Source organism: Lipophrys pholis, assembly GCF_963383615.2.
Source record: "Lipophrys pholis genome assembly, chromosome: 4".
Classification (NCBI taxonomy): domain Eukaryota; kingdom Metazoa; phylum Chordata; class Actinopteri; order Blenniiformes; family Blenniidae; genus Lipophrys; species Lipophrys pholis.
The window spans coordinates 18,759,375-18,780,008 of NC_137637.1; the positions used below are offsets into that span (position 1 = coordinate 18,759,375).

Below are 20,634 nucleotides of genomic sequence, written 5' to 3' on the forward strand. Positions count from 1 at the left end.
TTATGCATGTTGACTAATGCTGTCTATTTTATCTGTAATTCCCATGGTGGAGCCTACACAAAGTAATACAAAGTCAAGGTTTTGATAGAGCATCCATCAAAAAAGCATCTCATTCTCTCTTTCAGATCATTGAATCTAATTACTCTCAAGTAGGAATGGCACCTCGCTGACCTTGACAAGACTGTCTGGCATAAAATTGTAGGAAAGGAAGCTAATTTGATTCTTTGTGGTGCCTCCACCTCCCCCCTCGCTGCAGCAGACAGAGCAGATGACGGGGGGAGGGAAGGGAAATGAGTTTGCGGGGGGGGGGGGGGGGGGGGGGGCAAGGAAGTGGGGTGGAGATTGACCCAGAATCGGCTCCGATGATGCGGACTGATGTGACCCTATAACAGTGAGAGGAACGCTCATCTGAAACTAAATGACTACTCGTCTTTAACAGCGAGGAGAAGTTGGTTTAATTCTCATTTGTCCAGTTTGTAGCACTGAGCTTTAAATAATGGCTTTCCCCTGATTGTACAGTGAAATGCCCTTCTATTATTTCACTGGTGTGTCACTCACAAGACTGTGAGCGTTGGTGTCATAAACGTTGCTTTCTCAGTTGAAATATTCATCACAGAGTTGCACATCAAAGATATTTCAAATACAATGAGTGTTTTGACTGTGCGGAAAGCCGGAGGGCAGATATGGTCCAACTGCAAATAAAAGCAACCTGTGTTGGCTTAACTGCAAAGTTCAGGCCGAAGTCTTTCACAGCTGACGTTTCATGCAGGATTTCGCCAGCTTTCCGCTCGGCTCTGTCCTAGTTTGCCTGATGCTATCAGCAGAAAAAAGGGACATATGAAACCATGACTCATCCCAAAGATGATAATCTCAATTCTTTGAATTCAGTCCTCAAGTTTGTGCCTTTGAGATGCTGGGACAACAGGAACAATAGAACGACAAATAAACAATGAGGCCTCACGGGGTGCGTTCAGGTAAGCCTTGGGTCGACACATTTCTTTAGAAAATGAATTGCAAATGACAGTTTTATGACTGCGATTATGTTCAGCTATTTTGACTCATTAGCCAGAAAGTGTGAAATAGCTTCTGTACAGGTAACTTCAACTTTAAATAGTTTGTTGTTAATTTATATTACTATGTGTTTTTGACTGCCTGGTACAAATATGTTGACTGTTGACTCTTCAATCTTGATTGCTGCCGAAACAAATTGGTGCAAAACCTTTATTGGTTCCTTGGAGACTTGTAGATGACGGCGATAGTCAATGAAAGGAAAGTTCTAAAAGTTATACATGCCACAGCTTTTCAGTGGTGACAATAGTTATAAGAAAAGTCATACTGTCCCTACTATTTCTGAAAAATGGTGAACAAGTTTTGTAGGGATTTAATTTTAAACGGGAACTCTGAAATAGTCAGACAATTAAGATTGTCTTTCACAGGTCAATGATTTTTTTTTTTTACAAAATAATTTCAAGTACAAACCACCAAATGTTTAATTATCTAACTTTATTTTCAATATCCTATTCAGTTCCAGTATTTATGGAAATTTCTACGCGGGAAGCTGACATTTCTTGAAGAGTCGACCTCGCTCCTTCCAGACAATGTAGGACAGTTTCGTCCCCGAAGTCTGGCTTGTTTAAGGAAGCGCTTAGCGTTAACATCGATGAACCAGTTCACTCGTTTCTGCTTCAGCATGCTACTACAACCAGTCAAACCAATGTGCACCGACTATGTGAGTCCTGCTCTCTCATATCGCCTGTTACCAATTGGCAGCGGGTGCCTCGGGCCGCAGGGTCGCCAGCCTGTGAGATACGTCTGATAGATAAGGTTATGTGGGTCACATGTATGGTTTGTCTGTATATGCAGTGGGGGAACAAAAGTGGAGAAAATCATCTATTGATGGAGTGATTGGGTGGATGTTTTCATGCATCAGTCTTCATGCTGTTACACTGGCTCTGTGGGAATCTGGGGGTGTATAACAGTAGAGATGTCACTTCCTGTCTGCGCGCCACCTGGATGAGCCAGCTGTCCACGCCCCGCCAGCCTCCTGCGACCACTGCCCCACTTCCTCTACACGTGCTTACGAATGCTTGCTTATTAAGCGCGCACTCCTGTGCATTATCCCACACTTACTCAGCCATACGCTTACGTCGCGCGTCACTGAATCCATTTGATGAAGCGGTCCATATAAGTGCTTTCTCCTCTGGTTCTGCCACCTGAGCCAACCACTTACCTTCATAACTCAGCGGCCTTCTCTCTGTATGTAGTAAGACAACAAGGTCAAGGAGAAACGGTATTCTTCACCCTTCATTTGCTGACATTGCACAACGAGGCACTAGTTTCTTATTCTTTTCTCTCAGAAAGTCTCGGACGGGAATGTGAGTGTGCGTCTGGCTGGCTGCTTGCCCGTCAGCCTGCTGAGATGTCGAGCCCATGTGGGATTGGGGACCGAAGCGAGAGACAGATTTTGCAGACAATAGCCTGCGTCCACAGCCCATTATAGCAGAGGCTGTGTTGCTATTGCTCACATACACAGACACTTAACTGATTAGTAGAAGGGCACAGCGCGTACATTAAGGGAGAGGTGTTTTGAATAGACTGTGACTGTTCAAGCAGCAGACAGATGGAGAAACGGGGAGATGAGGAGGTCGATTCACGGGAAAGACAGTTGATGGTTTTATGCGGGGAATCAGTGCAGACAGCTGATCCAGAAAATCAATGTGAGCACTGATTAAATGGGCAGCAGGACAGAAATGCCTACTGTAGCTCAATATTCAGAATCTTTCAGCTGCTCTGGGCTTATGTCTTCGTTCAGAGAACAGGAAGTTGGTAATAATACAGTAATGAATAGACTTTTCAATGAACGCTTTAAGACGGTCATTAGTATTGGATTCATAAACTTGAATTAGTGGGTAGAAACTTGCATATCACAGTCAGCAAAACTACTGATTAATTCGGGTGGAGTGCATACAATTCACTTTATGTAGAAGCTGTGTGTCAGTTGGGCTTTGCATTATAATCTTGAGGTTGGTGGTTTGACTCCTCACTATGCCTTCTTCATGCTTCAAGTGCCGTTGGGCAGGACACTGAACCTCAACTTGTTCCCAATGGCGTGTGAGCACGAGGCATGACAGCTGTCACCACTGGTGTGAGTGAATATTAATGAAAATGTAAATGGTAAATGGATTTCACTTATATTTGGGGACTGCGTAAGAGCTATACAAATAAAGTTTGATTTGATTTGACATGTGGAGATGGGAATTAAATCAGCAACCTTCCAGCAAGATGGCTACAGCTACAGCTGCCCAAAGTAGTAGTTCAGACGACTTGCATGGTAAAATGTGCTAAGTGAGTCACTGTACATATTGTTAACGCTACTAGTTAAGAGTGTTTGGTAACATGTATAAATTTAGATCCCTATAATTGGTGGAGGTAGCAGTGTTTTTTTCTGTCTGCTGTTTTGGTTCATATTAATATTTCTTGACATGCATTTAATGGATTTGTGTCAAGTTTTTGTTTATACACCTTTAGCAGCACCCGAACGGACAGTTTTTAGTTTTAGGACCAAATATTGGAACAATATATTGACATTCACATCATCCTTGGATGTGCTTTGATTTGTGCTTGTTGCCAAATATCAGCACGCTAACAGACGAGACTGAGAGGATCAACAATAAACATTAAATCTGGATGTTGGCATCGTCACTGTAAGCGTTTCACCATGCGATTGGTGGCTGAGCCTGTAGGGACTTATTTTCAATGAACTGGTGGTAGTGATATATTGTACATGTAAATGCATGTTGCTCATCTTTTCCTACTTAAACTACTTCGATTGTTTGGAAACTCCTCCTTGAGGGTTCTTTGTCTATAGAGCTTATGAGCCACCGACTGACCTTCACACTCATGTGCTTCTCTCTCATTCATTCTTTTTACTTATTTTGTTTTGACCTTCGCAGCCAGTAGTCCGCCTACCCTTCATCCATTTCTGCACCTCGGGGCTTCTCCCATTTCAGTCTGCAGTCACTGATATCCCCAGAGCTCCGAAACCCAAAATAGGCCATTGCAATTTCCTAAGTTCTCAGGGCTTTTCATGTCAAACATGCAACAATCCCCATGAATTGCCATTTCATCCCCCTCTTCTGTTCTTGGTTTCATTTTCCCCCTCTCTCCCTTGCATCCTTTGTTTAGGTCTTTTAAATTAGCCTGAATAAGTACAGGATAGGTATGGTGAGAGAGAGAAGCACAGAGATAAATGGTTCAAAGAGTATTTATCAGCTCCACCTCTGCAGCTTTTCAAGCGGTTTTTTATCGGATAGACAACATGAGAAAATCTGTTGTCACAAGTAGGCTTGTCACGATAACAAATTTAGCTTGACGATAAATTGTCCCAATTATTGCGATAAACGATAATGTTGCCGTTTTGATACCATTTTTCCACTAATATATTAATAATGGTATAATTATGCAAGTATACCCTTTTAAAGATAAGTGAACTTTTATTTCTTAAGAATATTTAAAATTGGAATTGTATTATGAAAAAAGACATTGTAAATATCCAAAATAAATAATCAAAACAACCTCATCTCTCCCGCTACCCTTCACGGGGCTGTCATGCTGCCCTCAGGTGTGCCAGGTGCCCCGCCTCCCCACACAAGAGTGATTGACAGGCAGTGTTGGGAAAGTTCAGTTTCTACATGAACCAGTTCAAAGTTCAGTTCACAAATTTTAATATGAACTAGTTCAGTTCACAGTTCTAAATTCATATTTCCAAAAATGAACTGGTTCCTAATTCTTTTTTTTCAATATGTTGCTGCGAGCTTTGGAGTTACATGATGCACCTGAACGCATCACCCGCGTATCAGCAGCAATGCTTGTTAACCCTTAAAAAGTCGAGTCGTCCGCCGCATGGTTCAAAGCATGTTAAAAAAAAATGAATAAAAAAAAGTAGCAGCAGCTTGTCGTCCGGAAAGTACGGTAACCATACGAAGATGAAGTATTAATCGTGGAGACAGAGTCTGAGGTGGTGCTGCTGTCTTCTATTCGTTTTTGTCGTGGTGCTTTGCATTTTGATGACGTATGCGGCGGTGCGACTCTGGTGGCTGCTGTTGCCAGATTGGCTGTTTCCCCCAACAGGTTAAGGTCTGTTTTCAGTCTGCCTTACCCGGGGTTTCTACTGGAAGGCTCAGAAATCTGGCAACTCTCTAAAACAACGTTAAACTGTGAGAGCGCCGTTCACTCACACCATAATGAGCACCGCTCACAGTGACGTCTTTGGTAAATGACAAATGGCAAACTTATCGAGCTCATTTTTGATTATCGTGCAATTAATTGATTTATTGATTATCGCGACAGGCCGAGTCACAAGCCGTCGCAACACCTCTATTCTGAAATGCAAACAAGAATAGAAATATGCAGAAATGCCACTTTAGTGAAAAAGCCAGTCAACGTCACTGGCTGATACATCAATGCATGATGCAATGTTTGCCAATTACTGGTGGACTCTGCAAGACGTGCAACGGGATGCTCAGTGCTTCTTTCTCCTTTGCCTCAAAAAATATTCATTTTAATCTCATTTGTAATTTGTTGCGCAGGTTTTTTGTTTTTCAACGACATATAGATGAATGTTTTCTTACTTTTCGGGAAGAGTTTGGTGAATGACCTACTTTGAGTGTCTCCTTAGTTATCTCTCCTGGGGTGTGACAACATGACTTGAACTTGCTTCCATGGACAGTGATAAGAGCACAGCTGGTTCGTCACGTTAAATATAAGAGTAGACACACTTCAGACATTTAACTCAGCTGGTTGTTTTTTTCTGCTCGCTGTGTCTTTGAGGATTACACTGGAAGTATTGAAAGTATACGGACTGGGATGTCGCTGTCATAGTCCCACTATCAGTCCTTTCAGTCCGTCTGCGAGATTAAAAAAGACAAACATATCATTTCATGCTGAAAATGACCGATTGACTATTACTGTGCATCTCGATGATGTGGATGCAAACAAGCATTTGTGGCTGTGTCAGTCGGGTTAATCCTGATCTGAACTCTGACAATGACGAAGCACTAATCGGAGGTTTGGTACAAGCAACTAGAACAGAACCAGATGGAGACACGTTGCTCCTGTTTATGTAATCTGTGTCGGGCTGGTTAATCTCTCTCAGAAAGGGAAGGACAGTTCTGCTTAAAAAAAACATGACGAGTTTGAGATTGTGGGGTTGTTTCAGGTGCTGAGTGCAATGTGCTGGAAACACCCACATCTCATGTTCCTCCGTGTGTTCAGGTAAACAGAAGTTAAAGAAGAGGAAGTTTGATGATAGTGTGGCTGTAATGTTTTTAACTCCATTGCCACCTCAATTAATGGCGTTATCGCCCATACGTCAGCGTGGTTTTCAAGTTGCCAACAGTATAGGTAGGTTGGGGTTGGGAGTGGGGGAAGAGATCAGGCTTCACCTCTGTTAGGCATATTGACACATTTATGTCTGAGATGAAAGTCATTATAGAAATAAGCGTGTAAAGCTTTCTATTTTGAAGTGTTTTTTTTTTTCCCCCACTGAATCTGTTAGTGTAAATGTAATAGATATGAATTAAGCTTCAATACAAAACCAGAAATATACCAATGGTTGCAGACTCTGTATGAAGACTGACCATATTTCACTTATTTATTTAGTTATTTCAGCTTTTTATTGATCTCAACAATAATATCTCCTAATTTGACAATGATAAGTAAATCCAGTGTTCCACTTGATGTGTTAGTAAGAGGAATTTATCAATTTATCAATCCACCTGATATTTTGCTAAAATAAAATTCTTCCGGTTGATTTTCACGTACAGCTGAACACACGCAGTGAAACACAAACGTGCACCGCTTTAAGTTTGGCAGCAGCTCAGAAGCAGCCTCATACTTCTGCTCATTTTAAGATCGATTTGATTGGCTTGCTGATAAATGGAGGGGCCTGCATTATTTCATGACAAAGTGCTCTTAGGGTTTACGAGAACTGGTGTGTGTGTGTGTGTGTGTGTTTGTGTGCGTGTGCAGACAACACTCAGGCAGTTGACAGTTTGGCGGGGCAGACAAACCAGCAGAAATGTTTTCTGAAGCCGTCCAGAAAAGCACTGACAGGCACCAACAGGCTCAGAGCTGTGAGGCAGCAGCACATTTTACTTGGGAAAACAATTAGGAGGCCTTTGATATCATTGTTGTTTGCGGTGCAGCGTTTTGCAACACATTTAAAAGGTTAAAATCGAGTTAATGATGTTGTCAAACTGCATAGTGTAATAACAGAAACACAGGAAGCTGGCTTTGATTTGCCTCATAATTGCCCCCCCCCCCCCCCCCCCCCCCACACACACACAGGCCTGTTTTGATTAACAGTTGGTGTTTTATATATTCTGAAACCATGAAATACTTTTCATATGGTGGTGAAAAATTGCAGTGTGACAGCAGTAAAGTGAACAGAAAGGAGAGAGGAAATGGGTGAGGGAAAAAAAAGTCAATTTTAAGCTGTATAGAAGATAAATGGAAAGAGCAATGACATAAAAGTGACCCTTGTTTTACATTAGTGATGATTTGTTAGACATTGCCATACATACACTGGTGGTTCATTATTCAGTGGAAAGCAACCACCGCATGATCCTCATTGGTCATACAAAGGAAATGGGCTATGCGAACGAGGCGGCGGAGAAGACATGATGACAGGTTTTGCACTCGTCTTTCTGCTGCCTGGTTATTAATGAGTGGGATGACAAATGCAGGATATTCAGCTCGCCAGACTTCTACATTGTCTGGTATTGTTCAGGGTTTAGTTTGAGGATACAGAGGCGGTGACAGCCACACACTCATTTACACATTTCTTTCTGAAAGATGCATGAAGGGCTGCATTGCGTATGTAAACTTGTCTGTAAGGTAAAGAACTGCTTCTCAGTTTTCTCAGACACATGGCCATGTTGTCTGCCATATGTTCCAAACATATCCCCATGCGATCTATTTAATTGTTTGTTGAATTTTGTGTGGTAATAACTCTGAAAACTGCCAATTTGCATGACATAAAAACTAAAATAATCAGCAGGAATTTTGTGACTATTAGGGAGAGGAGTGATAATTATGTGTGTTTGTATATTTTTCTGCGTCTCATCATCAAATGAATCACTTTGAAATCAGCTTGGAAGCTTTGACGTGGTAGACGGACGTTTTGGACACAAAGTACCACCTACATTTCAGACACAGGAACCATCCTAGGTTGATGTTTTGGACACAAGCCACATTTCAAAATACTTTTACAATTTATTAAATATAAATTGTATTTGGTCTATTTAGTTATTGTTTTTAAAAAAATAATTTTATTATTGGAATTTTAGTTTTTATTCAAAGTTTCAGTTAACATCCAACTCTGCCCATGTTGTTTATTCCATTTAGCTTTTGTAAATCAGTCCTTTGTCTGCACTGACATTATCGCAGCTCGGCTTGAATACATTCATCTGCTTGAGACATTCATATGTATGTGACCTTAAGGACAATGCATGTGTGTCTGTCACTTCTGGCGGAAAAGATGATGTTGCAGTCCTCATCAGTCAATGCTTTTCTGAGCTGCTCAGTTTGGCCTTTGGATGGATGAGGAGATCTTTAGGTCTACATCACTTTATTGATCCCGTTCAGGAAATGATTCCACTGCATTTAACCCATCCTAACCAGGATTAACCTTTACTAGTCATGGTAGGAGCAGCGAGCTGCTGCTGTGCAGTGCCAGGGGAACATTTATAGGCCTTTCACATTGGGATAGTCCGGAACTCGGTTCACTTGGGTGGCGTTCACATTCACTTTTGAGACCGGACCAAACCGCCTGGAAAAGGTAATGCAAACGGCTGCTGGTTTGGGGGCGCTGTCGCCTTACACGAACACTGACCAGAGAGGAAGTAAAGAAGAAACACGGATTATTGATTGGTCCAGACCAAAAGTGGAAGTCCTGCCAATTTAGCCCGTGATGGCGAGGCTAATTAGCTTGTGGCTAATGGATAGCCACAAACAACCACGATATATAGTCTTCAGACCAGATATCAATGAGCCCCTTTCTCACTACTTCTTCCTCTCTACCTCTTCCTCACTACTACTCTACGTCTGCCCACAAGATATTTTCCAACTTTTTCTTTCTGTGTCTGCCTTTTCTGATTCGCGTGGTTAACTTTGTTTGTTTACTACCCAGAATGTGTTGCGCACTACATCACGTCCTCTCACCTCACCCATGAGAAAGATTGTTTGCAAACGAACCGAGGCCGAGCATTTCAAGGGGACCAGGGATCGCTTGTTGCCTCCGGTTCAGACAGTTTTTGCCTCAAAAGAACTCTGGTCCGGATCAAACAGGGGAATGTGAACATGCCCTGAGACGCTACAGAAGAATAGAACCAAGGAAAAATGTCCAACTTAATGTTAATGAAAAAAGTTGTCACATGCACCTTCTGTACAGAGGCAAATAATGAACTGAGCCAACAATAGCAAGAAGAAGAATATACATGCTTAGCAGACCAAATGTCAAAGAGATTTGTCAGAGGCAAATGTCACTAGACTCTCTTCAAAACATTTCTCCGTATTCACACCTGAGAATAAATCCCTTCTCACATCTTCTCTAGGTGCAGTTTCCAGTGCATACATGGTTTTCTGTATCTTCTATACATTGGATCAGCACCTGCAAACTTTCATTTTCTACTCATCAACCGTCACCGTTTCTGAATAGCAAATTGACCGTTGAGTCACCTGTCAACAGTTTTGATTATGTTGTGTGATATGGGAGGCGAGTGTTTTTGCGTCCGTCACAAATAACTGTGTAAATACACACGGTGTCAGATGCGTTTTTCCGTGATAAAAGTAGCATTTTTTCAGTAGAATGAAAAAGAGTTAGGGAAATAGGATGTGGCTGAGCGAGGGGTAGTCCACATTAGAGGTTAGTCGTTTCAGTTATCAGACAAGAAAGGAAATGGAACAGGCCCTTCCACACTGCCCCTACCATTCTGGCCTTTGTGTCTATAGTCTGTTTTCATTGGCAACACACGGAGGGAGGGCTCGAAACAGGCTGAGGTGTGACGATAGACATGAACAGAGAACAGCACAAGAGCCAACCGGCAGTTTGCAATGCAATTATCACCAAGTTAAAATGCATCAAACGCAACAAAGGGAGGGGCAAAGATGGACTGAAGGTTTCGTTCAAACAGTTCCTGATGGAGAAGTTTGATGAGTGGACATTGTCCTTTGAAACAATAGAGTGTGTTAAAGGGATGGAGCGTGTTAATGGAGAGTAGCTTCCTCTGCTGGCACAACGCCAGACAACAAACAACAGCGCCCTGAAACATTCACAGCTCAAGTGAATACGATTAAGAGTGTGTGTGTGTGTGTGTGTGTGTGTGTGTGTGTGTGTGTGTGTGTGTGTGTGTGTGTGTGTGTGTGTGTGTGTGTGTGTGTGTGTGTGTGTGTGTGTGTGTGTGTGTGTGTGTGTGTGTGTGTGTGTGTGTGTGTGTGTGTGTGTGTGTGTGTGTGTGTGTGTGTGTGTGTGTGTGTGTGTGTGTGTGTGTGTGTGTGTGTGTGTGTGTGTGTGTGTGTGTGTGTGTGTGTGTGTGTGTGTGTGTGTGTACATTAGGGAAATGAGCTCTTTGGCTATCACTGGCCTGTTCAGGAAGGTTGACTGAACATGAACACACACTCAAACCTGCACACACACAGGCATTACTGGCAGAGGCTGATTTTATTGGGACTCCCTCCTCGTTTGGTAACAGAAGTGGGATTTGGTCCAGGCCATTTCCTAGATTGTAATTGGATAGAAGGTCAACACTTTGGTTTCGGCTGACGATTGCAAGATAATTGGGGTTTATGGGGTATTAGCATTTGCAATTTACCATTTGAACGCCACCATGATACCATTATTCTTTACTGGAGTAGAGACAAAACATATGCTCACAAAAGCAGGGATTACAGATTAGTGGTCTGTGCAGTTTGTATAGTTCCCAAGGAAACTGGACCCTCCTGAAGTGTGCCAGCTTAAACAAAAAAAAAAAATAAATACACACCACACTTGAATGTGATTGTGTATGGCCACATATATATATATATACACCCACACACACACACAAGCTACAATGTTTTTTTTAGGCGTTTGTTGTTTTGAAATTCGATTAAACTATATTGATACGGTGCCAAAAGCAACAGAGAAAACCCAACAATTCTACCAGAGCGGTCATAAGCGACTGTGGAAAGGAAAAGCTCCTCTTTGATAGGAAGAAACCTGCAGAACCAGGCTCAGAGGTGGACAAATTGCAAAAACAAGTCAAAGTTTTGATAAATATTTTAGATTTCTCCCTTTTTTCACAGTAATTACGTCCGCCAAGAATATTGAGTCACACCTTTAGCTTACAAAACACACACGTGAACAGAAATGCTTTTCAAACATTTAGATAATATGGCCCCCCCTTTGAATCTCTCAAAAAGCTGAATACAGTTACTCTGAATGCTCCATACCTGTGAGGTCCTGAATGTATTAGAAGCTGACCCTGGTTCTTTTTGCCCTTGTGATGCTTTTAAGTTTTATATTTCTCATTTAAGTCAAAGATATTTTATCTTTCTGAAGCAGACATTTAATTAGAGCAGTAAAAGTTTAGAACAGTCCAGCACAGGATTCTCAGGCGCCTGCAGCATCCCTGGAGTCATGCATCACTGAATTTTTGATGCCATCAAGGTTTGATTTGGCTGTTGCTCACCGCGTGTTTGTTTGCATATTTGTTGTTTGTCCTAATTAGGGCTATAAAGATGGGTAATTATTGTATTAAGTGAATCCCCCCTGAGCTTGTGGATAATGAGTTTCTGACTTTGCCCACGTTGGTTTCTTTGTCTGTTTGACAGAATTGGGTTTGGTGCCTCTGACAAAACACTGCCGCAGTGAGACTGAACGTCACAGTCACCTTCACATCCATCTGTGTGTGAGGATTTCATGTAAAAAATAAAAAAAATATGGCAATGCAAGAGTAGGCGTTATCTGTGAGAGACTTTGTTTACTCCTGAGGGTGTTTGAACCATTTTCCTATTAGTGTGCGATGATGATAAGTGATACTTGCTTTAATTTGCTGCTTCAAAGATCCACAATCTGCTCCTCTCTGTTTCTCTACATGCCTCCGTCTCATTTAGATATTTATTCGTGGTATTATGGGCTATTTTTAGCTGCCAAGTGTCCTTCTTTTTTGGGGGGGATTGTGCAGTTTGAGTGTGCATCTCTGTGTTGTAAGAGTGAGTAATGTTTGGTCTTCAGATCAATGTTATGGATTTGATCTTTTGTTGGTGCAGCTGGCTTAAACCCTCATTCAGCTGTGTGTGTGTGTGTGTGTGTGTGTGTGTGTGTGTGTGTGTGTGTGTGTGTGTGTGTGTGTGTGTGTGTGTGTGTGTGTGTGTGTGTGTGTGTGTGTGTGTGTGTGTGTGTGTGTGTGTGTGTGTGTGTGTGTGTGTGTGTGTGTGTGTGTGTGTGTGTGTGTGTGTGTGTGTGTGTGTGTGTGTGTGTGTGTGTGTGTGTGTGTGTGTGTGTGTGTGTGTGTGTGTGTGTGTGTGTGTGTGTGTGTGTGTGTGTGTGTGTGTGTGTTCATTATTGGAGGCTGTTATTTCTTCTGCTCCTTCTCCTCCCTGTGGATCGCTGACACGTCGTCTTTGTTGCATTTCTGTTCACATGTGTGTTTTGTAAGCTAAAGGTGTGACTCAATAAATCTGATCCTTGCCCTCAGAAAGAGAAAGAGACAACTGGACCTTTCTTACAATAACAGTAGGCAGCTTTAAATATTCATTCATTCTTTCTGTCTTTCTCTTCTTTTTAGAGAGAACGGGTGTAAACAGAGAAGAGGAAATAAGAACAACCTCCATCCATTTTATGATCCAGCTGCACTTCACTCACGCATACTGTCCTCCCGCTCTGTCCATTGTGCAGATCGCAGGAGCTCCTCCTCTGCCGTATCCACTTCATGTTAATAATTGGCTTAAATAGCACTCTTAAGGGACGTGTGGCTTGAGGAACATTAACCTCGGTGTCAAGGTCAAATCCACCAATAAAACAAACCTCCATCTGCAGGCTTCTTTCAAAGACACAGTCTCTGTCGCTGGGTTGTCTGGTTTTAGTGTTCTGCAGTTGAATCGGACCATTGTTATACCTTTAATTCCCTCCTGGATGACTCTCTACAGTGACGCCTCAAGGCCTGAATGAGGGCCAGAAAATGTTGCAGTCGTCGGCTCTCTGTGTGCGTTTCTGTAGCACCACGAGTACGTGCGGCGAGTGGATTTACTGCGGCGGCAGTGGAGGGTGTGGTGCTTAATGCATACTTGAGAGAAACCATGTGTGAACTGAAGATAGTACTGTAGGTTTTTTTTGAACAGTGTGTGTACATCATTTGTTTCTGAAGTTTCTTTGTGTGTGTCTTTGTGGTGTGCCCACTATCCTACTGCAGCTGGATGTGTTTGGGGATTTCTCATACTTTAAATGACTTTACACACTTAGTGTGTGCATCATTGTTGCAGCATCCCATTGGGAGTGTCTGGTGCAGTTTTCGTGTGCGGGGGAGTTGATTTGCATCCCCAGATGAGAGAAGCATAGGGGTTCAGCATGTGCAGTGCTGGACGCAGCGCTTCGATATTGCTGGCTCATGTTTTCTTTCCCTGCAGCTTGAAGTGATTAAATTCCCACTGTGTCCACATTGTACTTCTGGAATCCCAAGATGAGCACGCTGAATGTGTGCATGGCAGATCTTCAGTCTCATGCACATTTCGTTATGTGGAAGCAACTTTTTTCTTTGAAGTTCCCCCACTGCAGCACAAACATGTCACTTCTCGAACTGCTGCATCTTAATTAATCAGCTGTCCCGCCGGCAAGGGTTTTTCCTGGCGCTCCGCTGGCAAACATGTAAAACTGATCCTAAACTTAAACACCCGGCCCTCATTCTGTCAGCGAGTTCAAAGATATTCTGGAGTGGTGGCTGCGTCCGTTTGTGCTCATCTAATCAAGGATTATTTTACAACTGGGATGTCAGGTGAAAGCAATTAACTGCAGTGAACTACCTGTCAGGATGGAAAACGCAGCAGAAACCCTCAGTCCTGAGCAGGAGGATTAGCAGCCGTTGTAATAATAATGACTTATGAGCCTGTCTGGCCTTCATCATCAGAGGCTCCGCGTGCACTGGTTTTCTCAGAGCTGTCCATTTTGTGCCTCATTACCTGTTTTCCACACGTTCTCCAACCTTTAATGTCAGCAGCACAAACCAGCCTGCTGTCGTGTGTCTGCTTTGTATAATTTGTCATGTGTACAACAGAGAGAAGCTGTTGTGTACACTGTGGTGGTCATCAAGGTGTGGACAAGCAGTAGCTTTCTCCACCTCAATGTATTGCAGGGCAAGCAATGTGAAACATCATCCTGACACTTTACTGGACATTTAGGTAGTTTTACCTCAAAGTAAACCTCTTGGTATTTTTCTTCATGGATATTCTAATATTTAGCCTTACAGTGAGAGCACCTATACAGTTTTCATGTTCATTTTGTTTGTACTTTTCTGTGGGTACTATATTGTACTATGTGAATGTGAATGTGAATATGGGTGATTGCCTCTCTCTGTATCTACCATATGAAGAACTGACAACCTGTTGAGGGTGTGTCAGGTCTTTAGCCATTGTCACATGTAATTGGCTCCAACCTTAGACTTTAAGTTTAATTTAGTGACAAAGTAAATGAATGGATGGATCAATAGTTGCAGTAGAGATGAGCAAGAAATACACACAAAGTGAACAAAAAGACTACGCATACCTTAGGTTGTTATTGATGCAGAATTGCAAACCTTTTTGAATAAAAAAGTAACTTTCCTGAGACATGTGTGTATATATATATATATACATATATATCTCTCAAACATCCTTGTTTAGAAGGTCCACACTCCCTCATGTCAACTTCAACTCACCTGAATCGGATGAATATGCCATTATGAAACTCTACCCAAAGATGCTCAGTAAGATCATATGGAAAGCATGCAGGACTCGAGCCTTTATGGACCAGGATTGAACACCTCTGTGTTGTATAAAAAATGTGATTTTCTTGATAATTGTATGTTGGGTATTGTAATGTTAACTCAGTCAGAGTAACTTTTGTGTATATTATATTGCCTATAGCACATTGAGCCGGTAGTTTGAAGCTCATGCTGTGGAGGAATCCGTGCAAATGGGAAAAACCAGTATGTCCCAATAAAATGTGGGACTGTAAGGTAATTTCAGTGCCTTTACCCTGAGTAGTTTTTGGCTTTAGATTTTCATCACTATGACTATGACTTGACAGTTTTAAAGTTAGAGTGACCAATCTTACATGTCAGGTCTGGTTTAATTTGGTGACTACTGAGTATGTGACTGCAACAATCACTTTGTGTCTCCGTACTTATAGCTGATGAGAAATGAAACCGATGAATCTGTACAATCAGCTCATTGAATATATATTACAAAATGGGCGAGGAAGAAGAATGTGTCAAACTCTCCCCTTGCGAATTGGACTCATAATTTTCAAGGAAGTGCAGCAAATCTCATTATTCTTTTAAGTGAGAGAACGTCTGTTTCTATGGTTAAGCAGTGATGCTTGTAGACTCAGTGGTCAAGTTTTAAGGAATGTAAACCTGAATCCATCACAAAATATGCTGCTGTGATTCAATACCTTGGCTAATAAAGGATATCATAATTACATGATCATCTATTTAAAATCTGATTTGCTGATGTTTCCCTAAGCTCCTCATAATGTGCTCACTTATTCTCACCCTTCTATATTTGCAGGATGAGACGATCATGTCCTGTCTGCATGACACATTAGAACATTAGGAAGCACTTCAAGGCTTGATCACGCTCAGTGGATGCTCTAATGTGCTGTGATGTCACATTTTTAAATTTACAATGGTGAAATGATTTTATCCGTTCACTCAGCTTCTCTTTTTTTTTTTTTTTTCTTTTTCCTTGTAGGATTCGTCCTCAAATGGCCAAGGAGAAGATCGAAGGCTGCCATGTGTGCACGCTGGTCACACCTGGCGAACCACAAGTCCTCCTGGGGAAGGATAAAGCTTTCACCTACGACTTTGTGTTTGACGTCGACTCCGAGCAGCAATACATCTACCAGGGCTGTGTGCACAAGCTCATCGAAGGCTGCTTCGAGGGATACAACGCCACCGTGTTCGCTTACGGTCAGGTATGACAGCGTTCACCAGAAAAAAAATAATTTTTGAAAAACAAAGGAATCGGTAGCTTCTCGGGTAACTCTCACTTATTAAATTCCCTGTTTTGTGTGCAGATGCAAAAATAATTGCACGGGAATGTACGTACATCGGAGCATAGTGTAAAAAGTGATGAGAAAAATAAGGTGAAGTTACAAATTTGGCAGCTGGTGAACATAATCACAGCTTTAGCTCACAGACAAGATGATCCCGTTGGGTATTTCCGCACCTCAGAGTTTATCTTAGAAAAACATGAGCGAATATTTTCCCGTTTTCTGACCTTTTCAGGGGATCTGCTCAACATGTGCTGTTCCAAATTAAACTTGGTAATTAAAACTCCGAGGGGAAACACAATCTGTTTCATTCAGAAATTAGTATTCGTTTTTAGACGTTGGCCGTGTTTGTGTCAACAATTTTATTCAGCGTCAATAATGTCTTAGATAGCTTACAAAATAATTGAGATTTAAATGTTATTCTTTTTGAAATGCACTTGTATAGTATCTTATATGTAACCCCCGTTCTGTAATTTCTTTTATGTGATAATGACATAAAGAAGCTGCATTTAATATATAGGCCTTGTCACCTAAAACACAGTCTGGTTGAATATATTTTGATTACTCTCTTGAATCTGATTTGATAAATTTTTCATAATGTGAAAAAAAGAGGCAAACGGACCTCGTGCCCATTTCAAGTCTTAGATCATAGTTGACACAATACCACACACGCATCAACACGTGCCATGTGGAGAGTGACTCGACTACATTTAACTATCATTACACTCATGTAAAAATTGGCCACCATACAAAAGGTTTGTCGGATAATCCATGTGTGTCAACTGGACTTCAGAACTATTGATGTGTTTCAGACGGGCTCTGGTAAGACGTACACCATGGGGACGGGTTTTGACGTGAGCCTGACCCATCTGGAGCTGGGCATCATTCCCCGGGCTGTTCACCAGCTGTTCGAGGGGATCCAGAGCAGGAGAGAGCGTGCTCAGGGGGCTGGTACCCAGCCACCAGACTTTAAAGTCAGTGCCCAGTTCCTAGAGGTCAGTGACACTCAACATATTACCTTCCAATAATACAATGTTTTATTTACATTGTGTTTGTGTGTGTTTGTGTGTGTGCTTGTTGGCTGGGATGGATGATAACTGATAAACTCTAACCAGATGGGACTAAGTAGGGAAATGAGAGGATCAGCCCTCGCTTCCACAAACAGGAGGTGACAACCTGAAGACAGATGAGCAGGAATGTCTGCGTTTGCTTTGTTGGGCCTGATTAATGTTGGCCATTACCTCTGACATTATTCCTCATCACTGTGGGACAGGAGATGGATAAGAGCAAGACATTAGAGAGAGGCCGAGATGGTTGTGTAGGAGAAATTAGATAATATGACAAGTAATCATTTCCTCCAGGGGTTTCTGGCAGGCAAATGTTTGAGTTGCATTTGGGGGGGTTGTGCTGTTATATGCGTGGGTGAATGCATGATTAGATTACTCTAATAATCATGTTGCAATAGAAATGCTAATATAAAATGATTTATTTCATTCATTTTTCTGTTTCTTCTTCTGTTGAGCTTTTCTTTGTCCCGCTCTTTGGTATTGGTGTTTTTTCTGTCGACTCAAAGGTCAAAAGGTTATCTTTGTTGATGGTAAACAGATGGAAGTGTGAGGGTGAGTGGTGGGCAGTAGGTGGGAACAGCTGAGCTTTCAGCTGACCTCTGTGACCCTCAGAGGCCTCTGAGAGATCCTGCATTTGACCTCCGTGGCTGCAGAGCTGGGCGTGAATAAGAAGTGCTGATGTGAAAAAAGATGGGACGAAAAGTGGCCGATGACCCTTGAAAAACCATTTGATCTACTAAGTTTTAAGAGATGTATAAGCACTGCATGCAGGAGTTTGTTAAACAGTCATTGTTTCGTCATTGTGCTTGTTGTAGCTCTACAATGAGGAGATCCTGGACTTGTTCGATGGAACCAGAGACCTAGAGAGCCGCAGCAGGAAGTCAAACATCAAGATTCACGAGGATTCCAATGGCAGCATCTACACCACCGGAGTCACCTCCAGACTCGTACAATCAGAGGAAGAGGTGGGTTTGGACGGGGTGGGCATGTCTTTGTCTAATTTTTGTATAATTTCTGCATTTTTAATTATATTGATTTAAACTTTTTTGCAGCAGAAATTTCTCTTTGCCATGCATTACATGTACTGCAAGTAACAAAATTCCAATTCGAATATCAGTTTATTTTACTGAATGCATTAACGGATGCATTTAACAAATAAACACTGTTCTCATCTGGATGCTGTTGGTCTTCTATGTCAATATATTGTTGTGAAAAGAAAAATGCTGATATTTAAGTACCTAACTGAAACACAGAGCTCCTTAATTAATGTGAAACACAGTAACCATAAAGCTTTTATCATTTCTAAATTGAATTATTCCTATAATTCTTTTTCCTGGATTTCGATCAATAATAATTTGTGACTGTTATTTGATAATCTGATATTTGTTTGATATTCTTGTTTCAATATGGTATTGTTGCTTGTACTGCACTCCTTTGATGAGCAAAAAGGTTGAGCTGAACTTAGTGCATAAACCTGATGAAAGCTCAGGTTATTATCTGTAAGAATTTATTTAGTTTTTTTTCATGCTTGCAATGTATTTGACAAGTCATGAATATTCCTGAAATTGTATAAATTTTACACCGGACATCTTTCAGAAGCGTTTACAAATCTGAAGAAGTCAAACCAATAGTCTGAAAAGTTCCTCATGACTGAAAAGTGTCACGCAAAATAGGAGCTAGAGCATTTAATGCAAGTCTGAAGACATGAATGAGGCCTGTGAGCTGCCAAGAACCAGCTGGAAGTCACTCCTAAAAACAACAACAAATAAGTCGAGGATAACAATGGAAACTTGGCTCTGAGATCTTGTGCTCAAGCCAGAGTAGATAAAACTGCAAGGCTACCTTTTCTTTTTTTTTTTTTTATGAGATATTAAATGCCAAGCAGTCGTTGACAAGAAGAGAAACAGATCAGCTTGGCGGGAGGCAGTGATGAGGTCAATAGGGCAGGAGGACTATCTGCTAAAGAGGTTAAGGGAGAGGGCAGGTGATGATTTAGCAGAACGGCTACAGTAAATACTGCTTGGAGAAGACCATTGACAATAATATAAAATGTATGTCTCAACCAGAGGATGATGTACAAACATGAATATGAGCACCTTAAAGAAAGCAAAAAGTGTAGAGTTTATTTGTGCTTTAAATTCCCTAAACGTGAGACGGCTTCAAGACAAGAGACAGATGTGAGAGAGGAGACGGAACATATTAAAGAAAAAAAAGTGGAGAGGTAGGATATTGAAATATGGTTGTGATGTAATCAGTGGAGACAGATAAAAGAATGCAGATTGAGATGAAAAGACCAGATGAGGGGACTCAGGAGGAGATATGGGACGTTAAAATTGAATTAAATAAAAGTCTTGTTGGCTGCATTAAAAGAGGGAACAAACGAGCAGATTCCCTCTTAGATTTGATATGCTGATGGGATTCAGGGAAAAAGCAGGATAACAACAATTCTCTGTATTTGATCCTGAATTTACATGTCTTCATGAATAAAATTGACGTCCAGCTACATTGGATTCGTTACAGTTACTGCAGTGTCTGAAGCTGGGCGCTCTGTCCCGCACCACCGCCAGCACGCAGATGAACGCCCAAAGCTCCCGCTCACACGCTATTTTCACCATCCACCTCTGTCAGATGAGAGTCTGTCAGCAGCCACAAATGGTGAGTTGAAGTTAAAAGAGGAGTGCGTAAAAACTGTCAGAAAAGTATGAAAGCGTGACGAGAACGTCCTGAGAGAGAGGTGGGTATCGGTACAGATTCAACGTCATCTTCTTAAATCATGTGTGCCAGCTGTTATAGGAAGGAGGCTGAAACTGAGAGCGTGTGTGAATGTGGCTAAAAAAAGATTGTGTGTGTTTGTGTGTATATATATTTATTGAAATGATATTAATATTCTTATGAAAGAAGGTGTAACAAATTGACTGCTGTTTAAGCTACTTCCTTGTTTTTTTGTTTGTCCACCCCTGCAGCAGAATGGAGGAGGAGAGAACGAGGAAGAGCTGAATGGTGTGACCTCGAGCCCCATCGCACAGCCAGAGTACGAGACGCTGATGGCCAAGTTCCACTTTGTGGACCTGGCCGGCTCCGAGAGACTCAAACGTACCGGAGCCACAGGAGAGAGGGCCCGCGAGGGGATCTCCATTAACTGTGGACTGGTGAGTGGTTCAGAAATCAACACAGGCCTTTTAATAATAACTCTACAATATTTAAGCAAAGCAAATGCACTGCACACAAAAAGTCAAGGATTTTTAGCTTTTGGGTGAAATTTCTGGAAAAATTTCAGAAGTT

The 20,634-nt window shown here is 41.7% G+C and overlaps 1 protein-coding gene across 1 annotated transcript in view; it reads left to right on the top strand.

The window, feature by feature from the left end:
- kif21b (kinesin family member 21B) overlaps positions 1 to 20,634 on the top strand; it is a 65,525-nt gene that overhangs the window by 9,421 nt on the left and 35,470 nt on the right. The window contains exons 2-6 of the mRNA XM_080462481.1: positions 15,985 to 16,207; positions 17,098 to 17,280; positions 18,168 to 18,317; positions 19,873 to 20,007; positions 20,316 to 20,501. Coding sequence (XP_080318607.1) covers positions 15,985 to 16,207; positions 17,098 to 17,280; positions 18,168 to 18,317; positions 19,873 to 20,007; positions 20,316 to 20,501 — 877 coding nt within the window. The remainder of the gene's footprint in view (positions 1 to 15,984; positions 16,208 to 17,097; positions 17,281 to 18,167; positions 18,318 to 19,872; positions 20,008 to 20,315; positions 20,502 to 20,634) is intronic.